Here is a 25,264-nt window from a genome sequence, read left to right as displayed (position 1 = left end):
CCCTCCCCCCTCTCTTTGAGTGGTTTTGAAAGTCTAACTCATGTCTTCAGATGTTTCTGCTCAAACAGGACATGATATAATGCCATACATTCCGTGTGTGTGTGTGTGTGTACGCGCGCGCGCGCGTGCGTTCATTTATTTATTTATTTATTTTGCTAAGGGGTTATTTTAACATTCAGTGAGAAGCCATTCTTCTTTTGCCATGTGACATCAAATTGCTGAGTCAAGCCTGAAATAATGGTTTGTATCAGAACTAAGGTGGTTTGTACTAGAAAACAACAGTGTCTCTTTGTTAAGGTGGGTCACTTAACAAGGAGGAGACAGACTCCTTGACATGATTTCAGTGCCTTCAGGTTAAAGACTGGTTCAGGGATTTAATAATGATTGTTCTTACCAGCAGCAGCAGATTGAGGGGCAGGTAGCACAGCTCAGCTTTTAGCCAAAGGCTCTCCTCCAGAAGATGAGGAAAGCAGGGAAGAGTGGACAGAGCTATCTTCTTCAGGGATAGAATCCGCAGCAGAGAGCGATTTGTAATATTCATCTTCCCCATCAAGCAGTTTGATTTGGCTATGACAAGGAAAGGGAATTAATTTTGTGGGGAAAAGAAAACAGAGAGAAAGCATTCTTGATCCCAGTCATCACCATCAGTATTGCTGCTAATAGTATAAAAACAGTCTGAACAGGACAGGGCTGGAATCATATGGAAGCATCATTGCTTTAAGGGTATCCCAAAGGGTTTCTCTTTCTCTTTAAATAACTTTCTAGGGAACCTGTATGGCTAGGGAGATTGATGACTGCATGCCACACCTTTCACTTCTGGGTCACACACTTATAATGAGGCAAAGAGAGCTGCGGCTGGAAGTTGTTATCGTATTGGGACTGCTGATTTATGGGAAACAAATTGTCTGTCTCTGGGTCCTTAGACATGCAAGTGCTTTCTCTAAGAGCCTGAGTATGAGCCCTGATAAGTTCTTCTTTTTGCCCCTTCACCTTACTAGCCAAGAATCAGAAGGCCAAATTTCCCTTTGACCTTTGGGGATGGTCTTTACAGGTAAAGATAGAATTCTGATCCAGGGTTATTCTGTGAAAGTTGCCATACTTGTAGAGTACGTGTGTGTGTGTGTGTGTGTGTGTGTGTGTATGAATGTGTGAATGCTACATCTAATTTGTAGATAAAAGGCTACAACCTTCCTATCTCTCTCACACTAAAGGGAAACTAAAATTCTCTGGAGGACCTATGGGAAAGAATGGGAAAAAAACATTTGCCAGTAGGAGCCAATTTCACAGACTCCCAGAGTACTAGGATGTTGCTTCCAAAAGGGACTTTAAACCCTCTAATCCAACTCCCTCATCCGACAGCCTTCTTAGATACTAGCAGATACAAGTTGCACACTTGCTGCAATTTTTTTAATGTTCCCAGTGTTAATAATGGCTGAGTATTCTAATTCTAATTGCTTATTTTTAGAAATCTCTCTAGAAAGTTTTGCATTTTCTGTAATATCACAAAGGACTCCTTCTGTTTACAGTTGCTTAGAACTAAGAAGACAGATATTTACCCAAATTTTCTTGGCTTCCTCTTGCTCCCTTGATATTCTAGAGTTCCCTGTGGAGAGGGCCAAGAACACACAGTCAAAGCAAAGCAGCAAGTCGTTAATTTTTAATTCAAAGTGATTTTGTGTTGAATGCAAGCAGATGCTGATAATATCAGAAGTCACAGCATAATTTTTTTGATCAAAGGGCTCAAGTGAGCCTGATGAAGCATGCATCTTGCTCGTCTTTGATAAACCGCATCAATTATTCACCGTGAAGGCAGACATCCTGACATGAAAGCAACAGATAAAGAGCATAAGCACATGTTCAGGAGGAGAGGAGAAGAGCATGGGGGTGGGGCTGGAGGGGCTGGAACAGGTATTAATAACAGAATTATTAACTGGAAACAAAGCCAGTAAAACGCTTTATGGCCACTTTGAACTCACGTTTAACTGGTTATAGTACATGTTATCCTCAGGGCTATTCAGCATTTTGGGCTGCTGACATCTTCTGCGAGGTGTTCTCAGCTTCTGTTCGACACAGTTTTCTGAACCTAGAATAAGAGAACACAAAATCTGGTTTTGAGCCATCCCAGGTGTTGCAAAAAATCTTTGTGAGTATTTTTAGGCCCCAAAGCCGAAAAGTACTTTCTACAAATGTCCTTAACAGCAAACTTGTTCCATTGTAATAAATGTTTGGAGAATACTCTAGAGAGAAGTTATCTTTTAAGAAAAGGGCCAGGTGTTAACTTCTTTCCAGTTCTGGCCTCATCTTTTCTAAGCCAAATGATAAGCTCCTATCTGAGCATTCAGGAATGGAATCTCCTGGTTAGTGGTCAGCTTCAGTCCAACACAGAGGGGCAGCTTCCTTGGTTGGCTATCAGGGTAAGAAACAATGAAACCAATCTGGGAGATGCTGCTTTAAGATAATTTGCAGTTCATCGGAGAGGGAGTTGAAAGCCATCTGGAGCACACTCTCTGCTGGGCAGAGAAGGAAAGCTTTTAGAGGGTTGTATTTTGTAGAAAATAGGTCCTGAGCTAGTATTGGTTAATGCTTTGAAAAATACAATTCATCTCTGCGTTCTTTAGAGGTGGTAGGAATAAGAGGAGGAAAAGGTCAATTGAATTGTAACACTAAGAAGCTACTTTGTAGTAGGCCTGTTTTGGAATCCTCCTACAAGAGTGTGCTTAAAATCTCCGAAGAGAAAATAACTTGTCAGATTAAGCCATGGTCCATTTCCTTTACAAACAATTGATTTTCATGGAATCTGGTGTCCTTTCCACTGCATCTCTGAAATGAGACCTGATTCTCGCGAGATTTTGACAGTACATAGGTAACAAGCTATAGAACACCTATTCTTGATATCCCCTCCCCACTTCAAAAGAGCTCTGTATTCTAAGAAAGGGAAAGGTATTTTCATCTTGTCATTGCGCCTCAGGACATTTTGAGTCAACTTAAGCAAGATACTAAAACACAGTAAGTTTGGGAGGGAGAGAAAGGCACATCAGTATAGTTGGTCTCTTAGCTATTCATGGGTTTCCAGGTTGATCTGGTTCTGCTAACGCACACCAAATAAATGAGCACAATATTTCCTATTTAACCTCAGGGATATTCCTAAGGATTGGGGTAATAACCCTTGTTAGCATCTTGAGAACCCCAGGAAGGAAAGACGGTATTTTAAGTTACCAAGTCTGATGATGGCAGATTTATCATCAAGTTTGTTTTCATTTCTTTCCCCTCCCCCAGATTTTAATAAATGTACCCTTTTAATGTTCATATCAGAGTACAAACGTAAAATTGAACCACCTATTTCTTTGTTTTCACTTAACAGGAATTGGAGAAATTACACAAATGGAGCTCTGCCCTTAAACACTGCGGACACTTCCTTTCAAAGTGAATGAAAGGTGATGGAATCAGGAGAAGCAAGTTCAAATCTGACCTTAACTATTTATTAGCTGTGTGACCCCGGGCAAGTCGCTTAACCCTGCCTGCCTCAGTTTCCTCATCTGTAAAATGAACTGGAGAAGGAAATGGCAAACCGCTCCAGCATCTCTGCCAAGAAAACCCCCAAAGGGGTTACAAAGAGTCAGACACAACTAATGGACAAAACCATAAAAAATAATAATTGACATTTACATAGTGCTTTATGGTTTACAAGCTATTTTACATATTCTTTCATTTGGTCCTCTCAGAAACCGTGTGTGTATGTGTGTGTGTGTGTGTGTGTGTGTGTCTGTGTGTGTGTGTGTTGGCAGGTGGTTTTAAGGGGCAGGAGTGATTCCTACAAGTATTATTATCCCCGTTTTACTGAAGAAACTGATACATCGAGGCCAAATGGTCTCACCTCTCTAGTGAGTTTTTTCATTCGTAAATAAAGGGGTTGTACAAGCTAGATCCCCTCCCAGGTACCCATTAGATCTAAATCTATGATCTTGTGATCACAGACTTGCCAGTGATCACACAGCTAGTAAATGTCAGAAACAAGTTTCAAATCTAAATCTCTTGACTTCCAGTCTAGGGTTTTTTTTTTCATAAAAAATGTTATTAAATGTGTGATTGAAAGAATGTTACATTAGTCTTCTTAGGTTGGTAGTGCTGTAGCGATACATTATATTTTCCTTGTTTTTTAGTAGTTAAATCCTGTCTCTACATAGTAGCACTTGAAAAGTGAAGAAAAATAAAAAGCAGTCAAACTTATCATGTTATATAGTCAAACTTTGTCCTATGGAATAAATGCATTCATTCAACCAAACAATCAAGCAGCAAGCATTTATTAAGCACCTTCTATATGCCAGGCACTGTGCTATGTCCTAGAGATACAAATAAATATAGTTATAAATACAAATACATTCCTGAAAAGTTGTGTGTAAAATGGATTTCTATAAATTAAATCCTATTTTAAAATTCCCTACGGAAGGTCACTATTCAAAGCAATCATTCCTTATTTAGAAGGTTTTGTACATTGTTTCCTTAAGGTGGAAAAGCATACTTGTGTTTGACACAAAGGTCACAGTTCAAAGGAAGAAAGAATGAGCTCAGAGACAGCTGTGATGGTTTGCGATGCGGAAGGGTGCTGTTCCTCCAAAGAGCATGCAGTGCCCCAGTAAACCTCATTGCTCACTTCCTCTAGATGTCTGCTGGCCTGTGGATTACCTGGAGGCAGCGGCAGAATGGGGAGCTGGTTTGGCCAAGACTGGAGGCAGGCTTAAGGTTCTCAGGTATCCAGAAAGCCCTTTCCCCTTCCCTGGTACTGAGACATTGCAGGCCAGAAACCTGAACCTTTCCTTTCCCTCTCTCCAGCCCCGCTTCTGTGACCTTGTAGCACATCCCTGGTTTTGAGCCCATTTCTGGTTTTTCTCCATGAGTGACTGGTCTCTCTAGACCCAGATATTGGCTTGGCACTCTATGTTCCTGACTTCCATCTATGCTGATACTCATCTGGTACAACTCTTATTCCCCAAGCAAGGGTGGGTTTCCATCAGCACGACGAACCTTGGTCAGCCATGGGCTGCCCCAGCCCCCATTAAGGATAAGGACACAGGAATAGTGTCAGGGATCTAGGTGGAAAACACCCTGGAACTTTTGACAATAATAATAGCTTATACTTACCTAGTGCTCTGTGGTTCCAAAGTCTTTCTACATATAGGAATCTCATTTGATATTCATAGCAACTTTCTGAGTAGATAGTAAAGGTATTATCAGTATTACAATGAGGAAATGTCAGCTGAGAGGGGTTAAAGAGAAATCACTCCCAAGGACACATAGTTGAGGAAAATGGGGATTGAGCTCAGGCCTTTTCATGCCTAGTGACACCCAATGTTCTTTCTTTTGTATAGCCCCACCTTTTAATACCCCGTTGATGAGTTCTGTACTTTTAACATATCAAATTAATACATAGAATTCCTTATTTAAAAAATACCGTTATCTTTTGTTTCCATTGTTCTTGTTTTTGTTCAGTTGTTTTAGTTGTGTCCAATTCTTTGTGACTCCATTTGGGGTTATCTCGGCAAAGATACTGGACTGGTTTGCCATTTCTTTTTCCATCTCATTTTACAGATGAGGAAACTGAGGCAAACAGGGTAAAGTGACTTGCCCAAGGTCAAATAGCTGGTAAGTGTCTGAGGCCAGATTTGAACTCAGGTCTTCCTGTCTCCAGGCCTGGTGCTCTATCCACTGTGCCTTCTAGCTGCCCCATCGATTTTATTTTCCAATATATCATTTCCCTCTCCCCCAACCAGAGAGACATTAACAAAGAATAAAACAGAAGGATGGGGAAAACATTGCAATAAAACTAAACAGTGTATCAGCCAGGTCTGACGGCATATTCTGTGTTCCATACCCTTAATTTGCCACCTTCAAAAAGAAGGCAGGTATTGAATTTTTTTTCAACTATTTCACTTGACTGATGTTGGTGCAGATCTCAGGACTCACACTACAGGGACTATGTTACAGGTGAAGCAAAATTAGAATAAAGTCCTTCCAGCACTCCCAGGGTTACCGTCACGAATGGGATCCATCCTAGACCTGAAGTTTAAGTTCTGCCATTCACTGGGTTGTAGTATTTAGGAGGATAGACAGAGGTGCTGGACTGACAGGTTAGGTGAGGCAGAGCTAGAAATGATGATCAGTTCCATCCTTTTGCTTGTAAATCTGTCTGATTTTGCAGGGTTTCCAACCAGAGGAAGTAGTTCCTATATTCAACCAGATCTTAAATAAATCATGGGCTCTATCTCTACACTGTAAAAAAAGATAGCATTATCTGGATAAGTTGTTCAATCTAAAAAGCCAAAATGGATGATTCAAACCGTAAAATCCATTTTGGGGTCTCAATCATTCATTTTGATGTATTTACTGTCCTTGTTTATCAGAAAATCACCCAATCTCTGTGTCACGTCATGTCCTCCATTTAAGTTGTTTCAGTTACTATTATTGAACCAGTGCTTTAAAAAGTTGCACCCACATGATGACATTCACATAAAAATTAAGATTCCTTCTTTTCCATGGAAGTAACTATCTCTCTTTTTTTGGAATGGAGAAGGCAAGGCCATTGGGGTTAAGTGACTTGCCCAAGGTCACACAGCTAGTGTGTCAAGTGTCTGAGGCCAAATTTGAATTCAGGTACTCCTGACTCCAGGGCCGGTGCTCTACTCACTGTACCACCTAGCTGCCCCAGAAGTAACTATCTCTAATGCATCTAGGGGGTAGATGGATAGAATGCCAGGAATCAGGAGGACTTGGGTTCAAACATGGCCTCAGACACTTACTAGCTGTATGACCCTGGGCAAGTCACTTAACCCTGTTTGCCTCAGATTCCACATCTGCAAAATGGGCTGGAGAAAGAAATGGCAAACAATTCCAGTATCTTTGCCAAGAAAACTCCAAATGAAATCACAAAGAATCTTAAATGACTGAAAAATAAACTATCTCCAATGCTTCCAGTCTGCCCTTAGGAATTATGTATTTGATGTGATTGATTTTAATACCTAACAGGTGCAAACCTCTAAACACTTGGCAGTGAGCCTTGATGATGGTGAGTTTTCAGTCCACCAGTAGCATCTTGATTCTAGGTCTTTATATGGGCTTTCAGCTCCCCTGGAATGTTCTGTATTTACCTCTTCTTCTTGGATTCTCTTTCTTCCTTCCAGGCTCAGCTCAAGTGTCATCTCTTACACATGGATTTTTATGACGTCACTCTGTGGTCTGATCACTCCTTCTAAGTAAATCTCCTCTGCTGGCTTACATCAATATCATGGCCCCTATAGTTAGGGGCCCCCAAGGTTATGACCTTGACCTGCATCTATTCTTCTCTACGTTCTTTTGCTTCATCAACTCAAGGATTTAACTATCATCTCTCTGTAGATGAGCTCCAGATATACCCAGATCCACATACGCATGTATATGTACATATGCATGTGAATACATACAGATACACATATCTATACATACACATACATAAAAGTGTATGTTTGTGGCTCTATGTCTATCATCCATTTATATCTTTAGCTCTAGTCACCCCCAACCCAATTTAATAAATGTTTATTAAACCCCTATGATGGGCCAGCTCCTGTGCTAATACTGAGGATACAATTAATAAAAAGATAGTTTCTGCTCTTGGTGAGCTTACAATCTACAAAGAGAGAGACAACACACAAAAGGAGTCAGGAAAGTGGGGGGAAGGGATGCCAGGGGGTACCTGGTGAGGGGGCATCTTGTTCTGTGGAGTTGAAAGCAGGCATGGCAGCTGATGCAGAGTGGAGTGATCTCAGAGTCCAGTTTCTGTCCTCCATAAAGGAAGGCATGGAGAGGAATTGGTACTATGCCCTCCAAACAGGGGACAGGAGACTGAGGGAGGTGGAGTCAATCAAGGCTTGAGTCGGCAGCATGGTGGTGAGTTTAGCAGAGATGAACTTATCCCAAGAGGGACTTTGTTCTGTGGAATTGAAACCAGGCAGGGCAGTAGATGCAAAGCGAAACTTTGGGGAGCTCAGCTCCCCTGAACTTCACTGCTACCTCACCCATTGCCTTTTGAATGTTCTAATCTGAATGTCCCAGAGACATCTTAAACTCAATCTGTCCAAAATCGAACTCATTATCTTTGCCCTGAAAACCTCCCTTCTTTCAAACATCCCTATTTCTTTTGAAGTAGCACCATCCTTCCAGCCTCCCAAGTTCCGGATCTTGATACTATCTTGGACTCCTCCCTCTCTCTTACCCCATATATCAAACTAGTTGTCAATCTTCCCTTTCTACCTTCACAGCATCTTGTAATCTGACCCCCCTTTTTAAACCTTCATCACTTCTTGCCTAGATTATTGCAGATAGTCTCCTACTTGGTCTCCCTGTCTCAAGCCTCTCTCCACACCATTCTATCCCTTACACAGCCACCAAACTAAATTTCCTTAAGCACAGATTGGATCATGTGAGTCCTCTGCTCAACCAACTCCAGTGACTCCCTATAACCTCTAGGATAAAATATAAACTACTCTGTTTTGCTCTCAAAGCCCTGGACAACTTGACCCTACACTACTTTTCCAGTCTCGTTGGCTATTACTCACCCTCCCGCCCTCTGCAATCTAGTCAAACTGGCCTTCTTTCTATTCCTCACATATAACAGTTCATCTTCCACATCCATGTCTTTGTACTGGTCATCCCCCATGCCTGGAGTGTGTCTCCTCCTCACCTTTGTTTCCTGGAGCCCTTTTCCTTTAAGTTGCAGCTCAAACACAGCTTTTTGTGGAAGCCTTTACTGATCCCTCCAAATGTTAGTGCCCTTTCTTATAAACTACTTCATATTTACCAACTTTGTGTATATTTGTGTTTATTCACTTTATACTTGTGCTCTATTTCTTATACGTCCTTTGCTCTCCATTAGAATGTAAGCCCCTTGCCAGTAGAGATTATTCCATTCTTTGTACTTGTGTTCCCAGTAATATAATAATATATATAATATAAATTTCACACATATATAAGTACATAAATACAATAAGTATATACTGATATTATAAATAATTAAAACAAATAAAATTTAATAAATACTTTATTGATTAATTGATCCCCAAATTGCTAGTGATCTCCACCCTGCCCTATATCACTTTGTATTTATTATGTACATATTTTGTATTTGTTAATATGTGGCTTCCTTTCAGTAGAATATTAGCTTTTTGAGGAAAGGGATTATTTTTGGTTTTGTCCTTATATTTTCAGTTATTAGCACAATACTCAATCCTCAGATGGATCTGTGATGTCCATTTGGTTGTTCCCTTCAATGAGTAAGCTCATAATCCATCCACACCTGTCCATCCTGAGACTCTCATGTATGCCCTCCTGTCACCGAAATTGGGCCACAAAGAGTTGGAAATGACTGAAAAGCAACTGAAAAACAACATAAGTTCAGTATTGGGGGGTCTATTTAAATCACAACAATTAGTGGTAGCCATGCAGGATTGTGACCGACCCATTTGGTTGAAATGGGGGGATGGGTAAAGCAGAGAAAGGGGGCCCTGATTGGCCTCCTGCTTCTTGAAGTTGTTGTTGCTGATGCCTCTAGTAATGGTAGTAACTTGTTATGAGACATCCTCTGATACTCTGATACTCTGATACCCCAGGGCGTAACCTGTCTGGTCATTCAGCAAGGAGCGAACTGTGTGAACATGTTCTGTATCATTAAGAACTATATCCTGATAAAAATAGCAGTAAATGGTCAAGTGTTTAATTTTTTTTTAATTTTGGGGGTGATAGTGGTCTCTAGGCCCACTAATTGCTAGGCCTGGTCTGGGCCTGGGACCCCACCTTTGGGGATAGTTTGATATAGTTCGAAACACTGTGCTAAAAAAACTGCTTGAGTCTATTTAATGTTGCATCTTGAGGCCATTGAGTGGTGTACCACATGAACTTTGTTTGGACTTTTTGTTATGAGGTCCTGGGAAAAGCCCTTGAAAGGAAGTTGCTTGATCCTCCCCAGGATCCCATAGGCTTTTCTTGTACTGGGGACATAGACCAATTCCCACTGTTATTAATATAATGATAAATAACAATAGCTAGCCTGAATATAGCTCTTACTGTGTGCTAGGCATTGCGCTAAGCCCTTCACAATTGCTGTCTCACTTCATCTTCGCAAAAACCCTGGAAGGTAGGTTTTATTATTATCCACATTTTACAGATGAGGAAATGGAGGCAAACAGAGGTTAGATAACTTGCCAAGGGTCCCACAGCTAATAGGTATCTGAAGCCAAATTTGAACTCAGGTCTTCCTGACTCCAAGGTCCATGCTCTATCCACTGTGCCACCTAGCTACCCCTTATTGGGGGGAGGGAATGTTGAATCAATTAAAAATGGGAAATAGCTTCTCCTCTTGATCTGAAACTATGAACTGTAAGTCTCTTTTGCTTTCTGAGACTTCTATTGAAGGGTGAATGAGGGGTTCTGAAGAGTTGCTTCAAGACCCAGGCACCCTTTGGCAGAAATGCCAGTAAGTGCTTTAAGATGGTAGCTATGAGAACATGGACTAGCCTAGAGAAATTCATGGCTACCTCTTTTGCTTTGTGCCTTTTTCTTTGAGTTTAAGTGAATGATCCTAAGCCTGGGTGGTCCCTCCGAGTTACTTGAACCATCCCAATGGACTATTCCTGACCTCATCAACATGGTGGACTAGCCAGCAGCACTGAGTCTATGGTAACTCCCTGCCCTGACACAGAGAAGAGTCAGATCGCAGCAACAGTGATACCGCTGGTGGCACTCCTGCTCTGGTGCAAGAGGAGAAACGAAGCGGCTCTCAGGTTCTCGATGCTCTTCCTTAGTATGTGGGGATGGGAGAGTAGATTTAAGCAGAAGCAGTGATTAGACCCATGGCAATACTCTGCCATGGCACAAAGTATGTCTGTGTGGGGGAGGCAGAATTAGGCCCTAGTAGTGACAGGAGCACAAGTGACAACACTCATGACCATCAATCAACACAAGAGAAGGGGTAGCCTACGAGTTTGGCAAAGTAGTCAGTGGTGTATGTACCAGCAGCATCAGAGTAGTCAGCGGTGTAGGTATCAGCAGCCATGGCAGCGTGCATCAGGGTAGGCATTGGCCTGGGTCCTAGAGGCAGTGGCAGCTGCTGGACCACAGTGGCAGCTGGCAAAAGTGAGGGCCCCAGTGGACGGTGATACTGACATGGCCGATGGCAAAGGTAGGCCCATGGAAGCCATTTTCCTACTTTCTAGAATTGGCTGGTCATTCCATGTTACTGACAGTACGGCACTCAGTAGTCACTGGACAATTCCTCCCCAGAGACGGTTTGGAGGACAATAGGGTGGCATTGTTGAGAGATGGCTTGCTTTCTCTCAGTCAGAGGTAAGTGATTCTACCCAGCCCCAAGAAAGAAGGGAAGGCAGTCCCTTAGAGGCTTCTGATTAAACAAAGACTCTTTATCCACCCTGCCCTGCTTTTTCTACTCCTTCCCCCCCATATGCTCTTTGGGAGTGAGAGGTCCTAGTTGGTGGCCAGTTCATACTAAGTGACTGGTGGCATAGGGAAATTTTCGGGATTGGCTCTGGCACTGAAATAGGTTACATGTAAGAGGGCAATGACCTCTTATTTACTTTACTATAGAGGACCCTGATCCATCATGAGGACAAATGATCATGCAGGAATTATCAGTATCTTTGCTTTAGTCTTGATGTTTCTGGCACTTCCACTGCTCATAGCCAGCTCTTTTCTTTGGTGGACCCACTGTGAACTGCAAAGATCTTGATATCACTCACTTCCTAGACCAGATTGTTTAGGTATGGGACTCAGTCCATCTGAAGGGACAAGGCAAAACCTGGGATTCTTGGTCTTCCCTTTTTCCATATTCAGTCATTCATTCAGGGAGCCATTCATTAAATTCCTTTATAAAAAAAAAAAAGAAACAAAACTTTTCCCCCTTCAGTTCTTCCAATGGCCAGCCTCACATCTCCAAGGTCAGGGTAGACCAGTAACAGCCCTGAAATAATTTAAATGGTGAACACTACTGTAAAGACCTCTAGGATCCGGACAACGAAAGGGGGGATATTGTAGGAGCAATACTTCCAAGGTCCCTGCCACATAGACCGATCTATCTTTTCCTAAGGCCTTAGCCCAATGTGGGTTAGACAAGTAATTTTCTTTAGGAGGTATTGAAATTCTCCTTGACACTTGTTTGGCTCAAAAGAATGGCTTGGTCATTTCAGACTTCCAGTTCTACTGAATACAAAAGGCCATGAGAAGCTCCAGCTCCTGGAACAAAAGTATAACTAATACCAGGAAGCCGTACTCAGATAAATCAAAGTGGAAAGTGAGGCATCTAGGTGGCACAGTGGATAGAGTGTGGGGCATGGGGTCAAGAAGACCTGAGTTCTAATCCAGCCTCAGCCACTTACTAGCTCTGTGACTTTAGGCAAGTCACTTAAATCACTGCCTACCTCAGTTTCCTCAACTGTAAAATGAGGATAATAATAAAACAACTACTTCACAGGGTTGTTGGGAGGTTCAAAATGAGACAGTATTTGTAAAGCATTTACAGAAGTTCCTGGCATACAGTAGGCTCTTAATAGATGCTTCTTCTCCTCCCTTGTCATATCACTGAGTATCATTGTTGAACGTCTTTCCTTTGCTATTGCTAATGAAACTTCCTTTAGTTGACTGTTGAATGACCTGTGAGTATTTCATTTGATTGCAATATTAGATCTAAACTACCAGGGAACTAACTTGATTCAGACTCACCCTACAATACTAGATTAGCTAGGTATCTTCATAAAATAGCCAGTGTTCAGAGAGGAGAGAACATAGAACAGGTACGTTTTGATGGAGCATGCAGAAGGAGCCTGGGAAGGCAAGTCAGTGGGAGGAGAAGGACCTAGAAGGGAAAGACTAATATGTACTTTGGACTACAGACAGCATCAAATGGGTTGGGGTTGGTCAGAGCGAGCATGATGGCTTCTAATCCCCTGGGAGGCAGGGAAACACTTTTGTGCAAGAGAACAATTTTGCTGAATAAAGAAATATTATCTACATTTTCCAGAAGTCTGAAGCTCTAAAGTGAGTTTGCCAAGGTTGAGCTGTGAATAGATGACAAGGCTGAAAAGTCATTCTGACCTGGTGAAATTCTCTTTAAAGCAAACCAGAAATTTAGGGCAAAAACTCTAATGTCTCACGAGGGTTAGTTCGATGTGGAAACTTTTGAAAAACACTGTCCTTTCAAAAGTTTCTGCAGATTCAGCATGTGCTTCTAGTTGCTGGCTGCCTTTAGGTTTTCTTCCATTTTGTTTTACTTTTTATTATTCAGAATATTTGTATGATGCAATATCTCCCTCCCTCCCCTCCTCAAGAATTTATTCATGAGTCACTCATTCCAAGACTTCACAACCTTTTGTTTCCAGGAACATCAGAGCCTGCCCAGCATGGGCATCTTTCTATTTGCCCTTTCATTACCTCCTCCCTTCTCCCCAGGAGGACCAGAGACCCATAAATGATGCCCTTCCTCCTAACCCTGGGGGGTTAATTCACTCAACTTTGGCCCTGCTCCTGGGACTGAGTTACACTGAGCAGTGGATCGGTGGTAATATGTTCAACTAACCCCTGTATCTGTATCTATAATGAAGGCATTTTGGTATAGTAGATAGAGTACTAGATCTGTAATCAGGAAGATCTGAGTTCAAATCTAGTGTCAATTATTAGCTTTGTGGCTCTGGGCAAGTCACTTAACCACCTTCTGCCTCAGGTTCCTCATATGTAAAATGGAGATAGTATCTACCTTCCAGAGTTGTTGTGGGGATCAAATGAGATACTACTTGTAAATCCTATATAAATGCTAGTTATCATATTAATATTATCTAGTACCCCAGACCATCCCATCCCATTCAGCCATGCATTAAGAAACCAGGGCCTACCCTGCAGGATACTGCCATATGCCCTTACTTTTGCCATGTGAGCAGTAATCAAATCAATCCTACAAAGTGAACTGGAATGCTAGAAAGAGTGCAACAGTCATTGATTGCCCTATGGCTCCACTCACCATCCCTGTGATTCCTCAGACTAATGCTTCCTTCCCTATCCCTCAGTTCTCAAAATGCTTTGTATCCCATTATTAGAATGTAAGCTTCTGAACAAAAAGGACTATCTTTTTTTGTATTTGTATTTTGTGTTCCCTAACAGAGTGCTTAGCACAGAGTAGGTGCTTAATGAATGGCCATTTATTTCTCATATTTCACTTGGGTGTTAAAACATTAGTTAGTTGTGTGCCTTGAGCCTGCCTTCACAATGCTGCTCTCAAACTTCTCTACTTTATGGCACAGATTGAAGAGGCAGTGGAAAGATTTCCAGTTGTGAGAGATATTATGCACAATGATAAGTGAATTTAACTAATGTGAAATGTCACCATGTGGAAAATTTTAGACACTGTTTCAGTGTTGTGAGGAAAGACTTTGTAAAATATTCAGTGCTATGTATTATCTATAATTACATATTATGGGGCAATCTGGAGTTCCTAATAATTTGATTCAATTCAATTCAGTATTTTGGACTTGGAGTCAGAAAGTCTTTGTTCAAAGCCCAGCTTTGCCACTTAATGCCGGCTGACATTGAGTAAAGTCACCTCAACTTCTTGGTCTTCAAGGTTCTCTTCTTCGGAGGTCTTTATGCAGAAGCTGGACAATCTTTTCTTCTGGTGAGTTATTGTAGGAATTCATGTATGAGCCAGACTAGTTCTTCTCTGAGGTCACTTTCAACTCTCAAATTCTATGATTTTGCAATCATCTTCATCCTGACATTTATTCTTTGTTCCAGTGACACTGGCTTCCCAGCTGTTCCAAGAACAAGACATACCATCTCTTGGGTTCCAGCATTTTCTCTGGTGGTCCCTTCTTCCTGGAATGCTCTCCTCACTCCACTCACACTACTGACTTCCCTGGCTTCCTTTAAGCCCCAACTAAAATATTACCCCCTACAGGAAGTCTTCCTCACTCCCTCTTAATTCTAGTACTTTCTTGCTGTTAATTATTTCCTATTTATTTTGCAGAAAGCTTGCTTTATATCTGTTTGCACATTATCTCCCCCATTAGATTGCAAGATTCTTGAAGGCAGGGACTGTCTTTTGCCTCTTTTTGTATTCCCAGTGCTTAGCACAACGCCTGGACCAAGAAGGCACTTCATAAATATTTATCGACTAGTGAAAAAATGAAGCTATGGAGCAGAGAACCTCTGAGGTCACTTCCAGTTTTAAATCCATGATTTTATGACCCTATAGGAATTAAAATGTTTACTAAAATGTGCTCTACCCAGAATAGTGTGCTATGGAGTAGGGAGAAAAACTTTTTAAAAGTCAAAGTCTCAGCCTTCAAGGAGAATATGCAATCTAAGTGACCAACAAAGAACACTGAAATGAGGTCTTATATAAAAGCAGATAAAAGCCCGACTAGAGAAGGTCTTTTTGAAGGTTGGCCAAACACGATGGATGTTTGAGGAAGAAGCACATTTGATACCAGACTTAGGGTGAGCTAGGGACAAGGATCCCAAAAACTCTGTGCCACAAATACACTCACTAAGTCACAAACAGACTAATAAAACAGAATTGGGAGACCTAGATCCTAGTTATGACAGAACCAGTAATTGTGATGTCCTGGGCAAGTCACTTAGCCTTTTTGAAATACAGTTTTCCCATATATGAAAGAGTCATAGGGTCTAGGGTAGGGACCTTTGAGATATTCTAGGGCACATCACTTATTTTTTTAAAAAAATGAAACAATGAAACTCAGAGAGACTGTGACTGCCCAGCCAGGGTCACAGAGGTCTAAGGAGCAGAGGGCTAAGAATGGAATCCAAGTTTTCTGACTGAAAAATTCAGTGTTTTTGCTTTTATAGGCTGCCTGACCCAGACTTTTTTTAAAAAAGGATTTTAATGAAGGCAGATAACCTGACACTTTTCCCAAGAATATTCTGTTACAGGTCTAAAGCTTAAAGGGACCTTGGAGATGTTTTAGTTCAAGGATTCTTAACCTCTGGTCCATGGATTCCCAAGTGATTTGTGGATAAATTTTAAGGGATCCATGAAGATGAATGGCAAGACATTATGTATTTACTTTCACTAACTTCTCATTGAATTTTAATATTTTCTTCAATTATGAATGTGGGCAATAAAATGTTATTCTGAGAAGGGGTTCCCAGGCTTCACCAGGCTGCTGAAGGAGCCTATGACACAGAAGAGGAAAAATTACATATCTCCTTAAATCTCCTATTGTTTCACAGATGAGAAGAAGGAAGCCTAGAAAGGTTGAGCTAAGATCACATAGATAGTAAGTAGTAGAGCCAGAATATTAATCCAAGTATTATAAATTCAAATTGATATTCGGAAATTTTTTTAAATATTCTGAGACTTTGTTATAGGATAGGAATAGAGATTGGACCTGTCAATCCATACAAGTCAGCACCACTGCAATTTACAATCTTAAAAAGTTATTTGGGGACACTGAAAAGTTAAGTGACTTGCCCAGGGTCATGTAGCTAGCATGTACCAGAGGAAGGATTTGAATCCAGGTCTTCCTGGCTCTGAGACCATCTCTCAATCCACTTTTTCATTCTGCCCCTCTCTATAATACTATTCATTATAAAAAGAATAGAAGGGTAGCTTGGCACAGTGGATAGAGCCCTGGTCCTGGGGTCAGAAGGACCTGCGTTCAAATCAGGTCTCAGACACTTACTACCTGTTTGACCCTGGGCAAGTCACTTAACTCTGATTACCTAATTAAAAAAAAGGAAATGGATCTCTTCTGAAGAGGTTTAGTAGGACTAAATTCCTACAAAGATGTCACAATAAGGCAACCCTACTGCTATGGCAGTGAAATAACAAGGTGTGAGAGTACGTCAATGTTACAAACTCTACAAGTGCTATACTATTCGAGTGAATCGATTCAATAAATGAAATATATCCATGTGTATTGTGAACTTTCACAAAATTCATCCTGCTGAGGCCTTACAAGTGGCCCTAGGGTTCTCAAAGGCTAAACTAATAGAAGACATGCACTAATCTGGAAAGGTTATAAGTACCAGCTACTGGTGTTGAAACTATCATTTCACTACCACCTTAGTTTGCCAAGGCTTGAAGATTGGCCATAGGTTGATTTAGCTTTTTTTTTTATTTTTGGCTCCTAGCCACTAATAAAAAAGGTCTACTAAAACTTAGGGGTTGTGGGGGTTGTGAGTTTTCTTAGCGGAGAGTGGATTCACATTAGTGAAATCACAGATTCCCTGCATAAACCTACTTTATAATCTATCTTTAAGCTGAGCTGTTGTAAGACTGTGCAACCAAATGGCTGGTGGGTATGAGAGAAAAATTAATCAGAAGCAGAAAAGAGAGTGGAGTATAAGCCAAAATGAAATTAGAAATATGGGACTGAACTTCACATTAGATGAAGGAAATGAAAACAAAACCAAACAAAAAAGTTTGCCACATTAGTGATGAGAAATCAGAACATCAAGGTTACTTTGGTCCCAGTTCTCTAGAATTCAAATGAAATAGTAAGGGAAATATACTAACTGAAAAAATCCACATTAATATCATTGGATTAACTTACTATCTTGTTTAGCTCTTCAGGGAAATCTTTGTAGCATTATGCAGGATGCAAATTTGGTCCAAAAATTCAATAAAAATTCAAAGATGGAGAAAAATAGAGAATGGTGGAATGCTTTTGTAGTTGTATTCAGATCAAGAATTTAGAATTTAGTTCTTTAGGGTAACAGAACCACTCAGCTTCATTGTACTGTTTACCCACAATGAACCCAAGGGGTTTTCCTTAACCAGACAAGACAGAACAACCCAACCCAATTATAGCAACAAGACATAGCCTGGTGAGCTTTCTTCCTCTAATAAGAGGTTATCCTATAATAAAGTGCTTATAAGATTCCATGAATTTTGACACAAGGTTTTTCTATGAATTAATATATCAAAAAAAGAACCCACAACAACATCGCTAAGCAAAGCAAATACACAAAGATATTAGAGATGCATCTGCAAATGAAGGTATTTCCTATGTGATACACCCTATCACAGCATCTGCTCAGGAAATTATCTCCTTCCTTTATGCTGCATTTACTCTGGCTTTGCATTGTGACATATTGCTTTTGTATTCTACTAAATCCATCTAGTAACTTTGGCAAAGGTTACTTTAAAATTTTCAAACTAACAAAAATTTATTTCTGGGGGTTATTTTGGTGCTCTCTACCCCATGAACCTGAAGGAAATATCTATTTAGAGAACCACTTTGTCTTAGCTTTAATCTGTATAAAATGGTGACAATGAGAAAAGCTGGTCATATTTATCAGGTTGAATTTATTATAGAAAAATGGATTAACATGTGTTCTCCATTGGATGGTTCAGAAAGACCTTTGGTGATGGTGCTGAGACACACTTCATTGTCTCAGTCCTAGGGGTGGCAGTCCTGGATGACTTGGCATCATTCCACCCCCAACTTTCATACCTCTCCTCTCCCTGCAGGAGCTGGAGAGGTCCAGCAGAGAGGGGTTAAATGGGTCAGGGAGCCAGTCCAGCTGGGGGTCATTAGCAATCAAGGGCCAGCATAAAAAGGCAGCAGGAGACTAAGGGTCTCTGCCTGGCTTGGCTCTATGTACCATCTGGACTGGGGGGGAAAAGCTGCTCATTGCTGATAAGTGAACTCTGCTGAGGCTGGCATTTTTTAAAATCATGGAGCTCAAATCCCTGTCTTGGAAAAACACCTTGCAGAGTTTGGATTCTGTAGTGCTTCGTTCCCAATGTGGACTTCTCTATTGTTTAATAGTTTTCCCTCTGGGGAATACAGACAGAAGGGGTAAAGGAATGAGGTATTACTCTTCTCTTGACCCAATTTCAGTCCCTTATTCCACTGCACTCAATAATCTGTATAGATTCTTGTTTTGGGCACCAGTGCTTCATTTTTTGTTTTAATTTAAATTTTCTTTTTATTGTGAATTTAACAATTATCAACAAACATGAACATTCCAGTATATAAAGAACAAAAACAAAGGAGACTGTGAATATATGAATTTTGGTTACATACAGTTTGTTGCACTGGTCCTTTACTTAAGTTTTTGTCCTGTTAATTTCAGTATATATAGTCAGATTAACGTACATATATTATACAATAACCCACATGGTACATATAGCACCTGCATCATGTGACAGGACTCGCAATTAATAACAAATCGGAGCTCTGTCTTTAAACTTAAAAAATGTGATCTAAGATAAAAAAAGGAAAATCAGTCAGCTCTAGTTATGTCATATTTGGTTTGATCATTTTAAAAATTATGATCCTAAAAATAAAACAAAACACTCAATTTCTAAGGTGGTTTTTACAAAGAAGACTAAGTCCTATCTCAGGGACCTGGTCAGCTCCTCAGATCACATATTTGAGGGCTGCAAATTCTACATCCAAAGACAGACGCTGTCCAGAGGTAACCTAAGAGCTGAAAGCACCCTTAGATATTATCTAGTTTAGAAGCTGGCAACTATTGATCATCTTCTTCTTCTTCTTCTTCTCCTCCTCCTCCTCCTCCTCCTCCTCCTCCTCCTCCTCCTCCTCCTCCTCCTCCTTCTTCTTCCTCTTTTCTTCCTCCTCTTCAATTGGGCATTGAAAGAAGGTAAGGATTCTGAGAGATGGATATAAAGATGGAATGGATTCCAAGGATGGGGACATCCCTGTTATTAATGGAAAAATACTAATATGGTTCTAAAAAGTCCTATTCAAAGACTAGTACAAAACGGCTCTTCTTTCTTGAAAAATTGCCAGCTCTCCTATCTAGTCCAACTGTTTATGATAGTGTTCCAGGATCTAGTTACCAGTGTTTTTCTTTTGCCCCATAAAAATGTATATAATTCCTAATCAGGTTAATTATAAGGACCAGTGTTGGTCCTAAAAAACAGATAATGGAACACACCAGATCTATGATCCTATGAACTTATGTAGAGAGGTGGGGGTCTACAGATGCAGACTGCTACATTTCTGTTGGATGTTTTCCCTTTGTCAGGTGATTCTTTGTTACAAGAGAGAGTTCAATGAGATAGAGGGCATATGCAGGGAAATGTTCAGTCATTTTTTCTGTTGTGCCTGACTCTGTGACCTTATTTAGTATATGCATATATGATACATAAAATCAGCTGATATATTTCCCAGTCAAAACAGACTAGCCTTGTTTTTTTAGGTATCTAGTTATTGTCCTCTGATTATAAACTGAGGGGTAAATTGCCCTTTTATCCATTGCAAGAAGTAGTATGTTTGTAGTTGTGATGAATTTACCTTACTTTTTAGCAGGTGGTAAACTGGATGTTTAAAAAGGTTAAAGAAACTTGATAATGCTTTGGGTTAAAAATCCCAATCTTTATGATGCACAGAGACTATATGGCACCCTCTGGTCTTTGAGCCCAGGAGTTTGCTTGGGTCAGTCACCTTTAACCCCTCTTTACTGAAAAACAAGTAAATGGTAGCTTTGAAATAGAGGCATGCCCCATAGAATGTTGCTCTGACTAGACATTTCACAACAATGTCATTAACACATTATGAAAAAGTCCTACAATAGTATTGTGAAACTCTGCTGAAAGGCTATTTGGCCTATTGTCCATTGAAAGCTTATTGTTCACTAGAACCTAGCTATTGTGGAATTTACTAGCCCCCCTGAAATATTTTGCTGAACCTTGCCTTTCCTTAGAGTCAATTAACAACCTTAGGTCAGTATGTCCATATAATATTTCTGAATATTGAGAATATGGCACACTTAAGCCCATCTGCACTAGAAACGTGCCAATTGTAGTTTACTTATTTCAGAAGGTGATTACTTTGAACACACTAAAACATGCATTTTTTAAAAAAATGACCTTAATGTGAATAGAAATATATAAAAATTCCTGTGAATTTCCCTCTCAGTAATTTGATGTAATTTTCAATGTATTCCCACATATCTTTTTTTCCTTGGATATATTTGTTCGTATCAGCAGAAAGATGGTTATGCTAAAACATATATGTTAGGTAGTTGCTACCAGTCAGTGCTGGGATTATGAAATGATATTGCTTGAAAAAGTTATTTTAGTCTAGAAGCTATTGTCTTTAAAAGTACTTAACTTCCCAGGGCTATTAAAAACTTTCTCCCTATACCTAGTACTAAAAGTAAGTTAAAAAAAATAGTTCAACCGAATTCCATGATGTAGTTCTAAATACATTAAATATATTACTACCAGGTTGACGGCAAACAGGAAAAATATCCTTTCCCCAGTGCCTTCTTTGAGAGATTGTCTGTAATTGGTAGAATTTAAAATTGATGCCTTTCACTTTGTTTTTCAAGGGCCATAGGAAATTTTATGTAAGAAAATAAATTGTGAAAAACCTTTTCTTCATGAGAAAAGATTTAACAGTTCTGTAAGCCTACCCTATAGTAGGAAATGGACCTTGGAAGGGGTCTTAGGCCTCAGAGTAGGGTCTTGGATATCATTGCTTCTGATTCTCCTTTTTGAGAAGGTTATGCTGAATATCTGCCTGATAAAGTTGTGGTTCAATTCATAGGATTATTAATTTAGAACTGTAAGTTACTTCAGAGGCCATCGATTCCAACCCTCTTTTTACTTCAGAGGCCACAGAGTCTAAGTTTTCCTCTTCCTCAGGTGCCTACTTGGTCTTTGTTCCTGAAATTCTCTCTTACCCTTTAAACTCAAGACCTTGATATATTGGGTAGTCCTTACCAGGACTATCCAAAAATCCTTACCAAAAAGTCCTTGGGCAGGCTCAGCCTTAACAACTGAACTAACAAAACCCAACTCTGTTCTGCCTACACAGAGACATAGTTGTGAAGTCCCTGAAAACTTAATGTCTATGGGTTACTAAGGAATGTCTGTTGTGGCGTCTCACTGGTTTGGAATCCTGAAATGTGGCAAATCTGAGCTGGAGGTGAAACAAGAGTGAAGTATGACAGGGTAATAGGACTACTTATGAGGCTTTTATTTATTATTAATGAAGTAAACAGAGGCATTTGTTAGGAAGCATGAGGAAGGAACACAGCAAGCATGTTCGTGATTTCCCACCTACATCAGATAAAACATGAAAGGGCAACTCTTAATTACAGCCAAATATTAGCAGGGACTCCTGGGAACTCATCATACCATCTCAAGGTCTACATTCATGAAAATTTAAGCAATGTCTAAAAACATGTTAATTTGTTCTTTGTTTATTTCTTTCCTGCCAGACTAATTTATTCCAAAGGACTTTGGTTCTCAAGCGCTAATATATTGATCAGGCCCCATGCAGCATTGTTAACAGTCTGGGGAGGAGATTTTGGTAGAAAACAAAAATCTTCCTTGTTGTTTTCCTTATATGATTAACATTTATTTATGATCCTTGGAATGCTTCCAGTTTCACCCAGATTTGCATATCTGTCTTTCAGAGCAGTGGTTAGCTTCGTGTAAATCTGGTAGTAGAAGAAAGAAATGCATTTGAGCACTTCCAAAAACCGTCAGGGCAGTTAGAGAGGCCTGAGGATAATTTTGCTTCTTCTCTGCCAGGTGTCTGATTTCAAGAAGCCAAAATGTTTTCTTATTAAAGAAATTTTTAATGGTCATACTTTTAGTCTTTCTGTGTTACAGCAGGAGCAAGCAAATGTAGATTTTACATGAGAATATATAAAGTCATATTATGGTTATGAAGAAGGAATGGTGGGGAAGGAAAGGTACTAGTTGTTTATCATTTAAATACATTATTTTTGCTGTATGTTTATAGATCTCTTTTATTCCTTGCATGGCGCTTTAGAATTTATTTCATAGATATGTTTACAAACAAGCTAGATTATTAATGAAAAAGATTTTTTGTAATTTATACATGCATCTGAAAATATGAAAGTTCATATAAACTATTGTTGTTTATGACATCACAGGTGATGTCTTGACTTTTGGTTGACTTGGATTTAAAAAGTGAAGCAGAGTTGAATAAAGTCATCAGCCTCACTCTCTTTTCCAGAGTCATTGAAGTCTAGTGGTTAGACAAAAGTCAAGATGACTGGCAATAGCTGGGGATACAGTGGATGAGTTTGGCATCTTCGATGCCTGATCCTGCTTTAGCCACCTTCATGACCACTGGAACAAATTGTTTTCCATCTGCCCAGTCTGCCAGGGAAAGACTTCACATGCATGGGATAGATATACCCCTAACTCATTGATGGGCTTGAGGCCTGTTTGTTACCTTCAACCTAGTTTAGCCATCTGTCAGCTCAGTTTTACTGGGGTGTGGCCACTGTGCATGCTATAGCTTCTTGGAGCCACAGGTTAGAGCTGGGTGAATCAGGTGGACATCAAAAGTGGATGAGAAGGGCTCAGAAAAGCACCAGAGGAGCTAGTCCTCCTATGCGCCCCTATAAACTTTACTAAGGAAGCATAGCTATATCTAGGGTGGGGTGGTTGGTGTTTTGCTCCACATGTTGATACATATCACCTCCAAGAAAGAAATATAAAATCTTCAGTTTGGTGTTCAAAGCCCTTCATGACTTCTTCCTGCCATTTTCCTGGTCTTTTTGTACCTTACACCCTGAGATCTAACGACACTGGCTTCCTTGCTGTTCCTCAAACGTGACACTCCATCCAGATTTAGGCATTTTCACTGACTGTTCCCTATGCCTGCAATGCCTTCCTTCCTCATCTCTGCCTCATTGCTTCCTTCAATTCTCATCTAAAATACCACCTTCTCGAGGAAGCTTTCCCCAGTCCTTCTTAATTCTAGTGCCTTCCCTCTGTTGACTATGTCTAGTTTATCCTGTCTATGGCTTGTCTATATGGTTGTTTGCATGTTGTCTCTTTCATTAGACTCTAAGCTTGTTGAGAGCAGGGACTGTCTTTTGCTTTTCTTTGTATCTTTAGCACTTGATTGACTGATTTAACCTCCCAAGGCCTTAATTTCCTTACCGTAAAATGAAAGGGTTAAACTAAATGGATTTTGAGGCATCTTCTAGCTCTAAATCTATGATTTTGTGACTTTGGGGGTGGAGGTTGTATCTTTCCCTACACAAGGTCCTTAGCTGACTTGTGCCTATGAGTGCTTGGGGAGGGGAAGAGGATGGAGGAGGAAGGCAGGTTCCAAGAGAAGATGATGGAGGCCCGGGGACCTGCTTCTGTCCACATTTTGGCCTTGTTATGTCTGGGAATTGGCCTGGCTAATTAAATTCGTCTTCTCTCCATGGCTAAGGAATACTTCATTCCTGACAGTCCTGGGGCACCGAAGGCCTCTGCCTCCTTGGACATTGCTCCTGCTCAAGAAAAGCAATTCTTTCCCTTGTAATAGTCTAGCCCTTAGGACCCTCTGAAGAAGTCCACAAAAGTCCACCCCCGCCTTTGAATCAGCCTTGCCTCTATTCAGAAAGATCTTGACCTTGAAGTGCCCTCACTCGGTGGGCACTGTTTTAAGGAAGCATTTCTCCCTCTCCTTCTCTCTCATCTTCATCTCCCTCCTCCACCTTGTTCTTCGTTCTCCTTGGGGGAAAGACACTCAAGTGGTTTTGCATCAGGTGAACAGATTCCTAGTTACACCTCTTCTGCAAGGTAGGTACCCGTGGAGGGCTATCACTGTCTTTCAATAAGAGAAACTGAGGCAAGAAGTCTAAAGTGAAAGAAAGGCACCAAACAAATTAGCCAAACAAACCTATAACTTCCCAAACTAACTTAATGATCTTACTAGTCTTTTGCACCCAGCACTTAACTGAATCAGGAGGATAACTACTAAAATTCTCCTGAAGTTCATCTGTTTATTTTTAAAAGATGGAAATCAAAGTGTCACTAATGATGTTACTCTACCCCTCACAAAATTTAAATTACCCAAAGCTAATAAAGGAGATTTGGAGAGAATGTCTATGACCATTTGGAAAGACTGACTTCAAAAAGCTTTGAGTTTTTACTTCAGTGAAACATAAACAAATTTAGATCATTGTTTGAGAAACAGTTTAGAACATTCATGTAAATATATTTAAACCTCCTGTGCCATATGGTTTTTCTGCCACAAAATAGGATAGGGGATGCAAAACTCACTCGATGCAAGTGAATTAACTCCTTCTAGGTGATACACTTTTCACTCTGGACAACTGACACCACGTGAAAAGCACTCAGGCCCAATGGACAAGGGTGGGCTGTAGCCAGGCACCACCATGCTCTCTCCGGTAGGCTAACTCCTCAATAATAGAATCATTCATCAAGAAAACAATACCTACAGTGCTTACTTTTGCT

General features: G+C 40.4%; 1 protein-coding gene across 1 annotated transcript in view; it reads right to left on the bottom strand.

The window, feature by feature from the left end:
* Positions 1 to 428: 428 nt before the first annotated feature.
* Positions 429 to 25,264, bottom strand: part of MYO3B (myosin IIIB) — a 636,303-nt gene continuing 611,467 nt past the window's right edge. Inside the window, exons 32-34 of the mRNA XM_036744020.1 lie at positions 1,977 to 2,083; positions 1,557 to 1,603; positions 429 to 567 (exon numbers count right to left, since the gene is read on the bottom strand). Coding sequence (XP_036599915.1) covers positions 429 to 567; positions 1,557 to 1,603; positions 1,977 to 2,083 — 293 coding nt within the window. The remainder of the gene's footprint in view (positions 568 to 1,556; positions 1,604 to 1,976; positions 2,084 to 25,264) is intronic.

The sequence above is a fragment of the Trichosurus vulpecula genome, chromosome 2, assembly GCF_011100635.1.
Source record: "Trichosurus vulpecula isolate mTriVul1 chromosome 2, mTriVul1.pri, whole genome shotgun sequence".
In the NCBI taxonomy this organism is placed as follows: domain Eukaryota; kingdom Metazoa; phylum Chordata; class Mammalia; order Diprotodontia; family Phalangeridae; genus Trichosurus; species Trichosurus vulpecula.
This window is presented reverse-complemented; position numbering and strand designations above follow the sequence as displayed.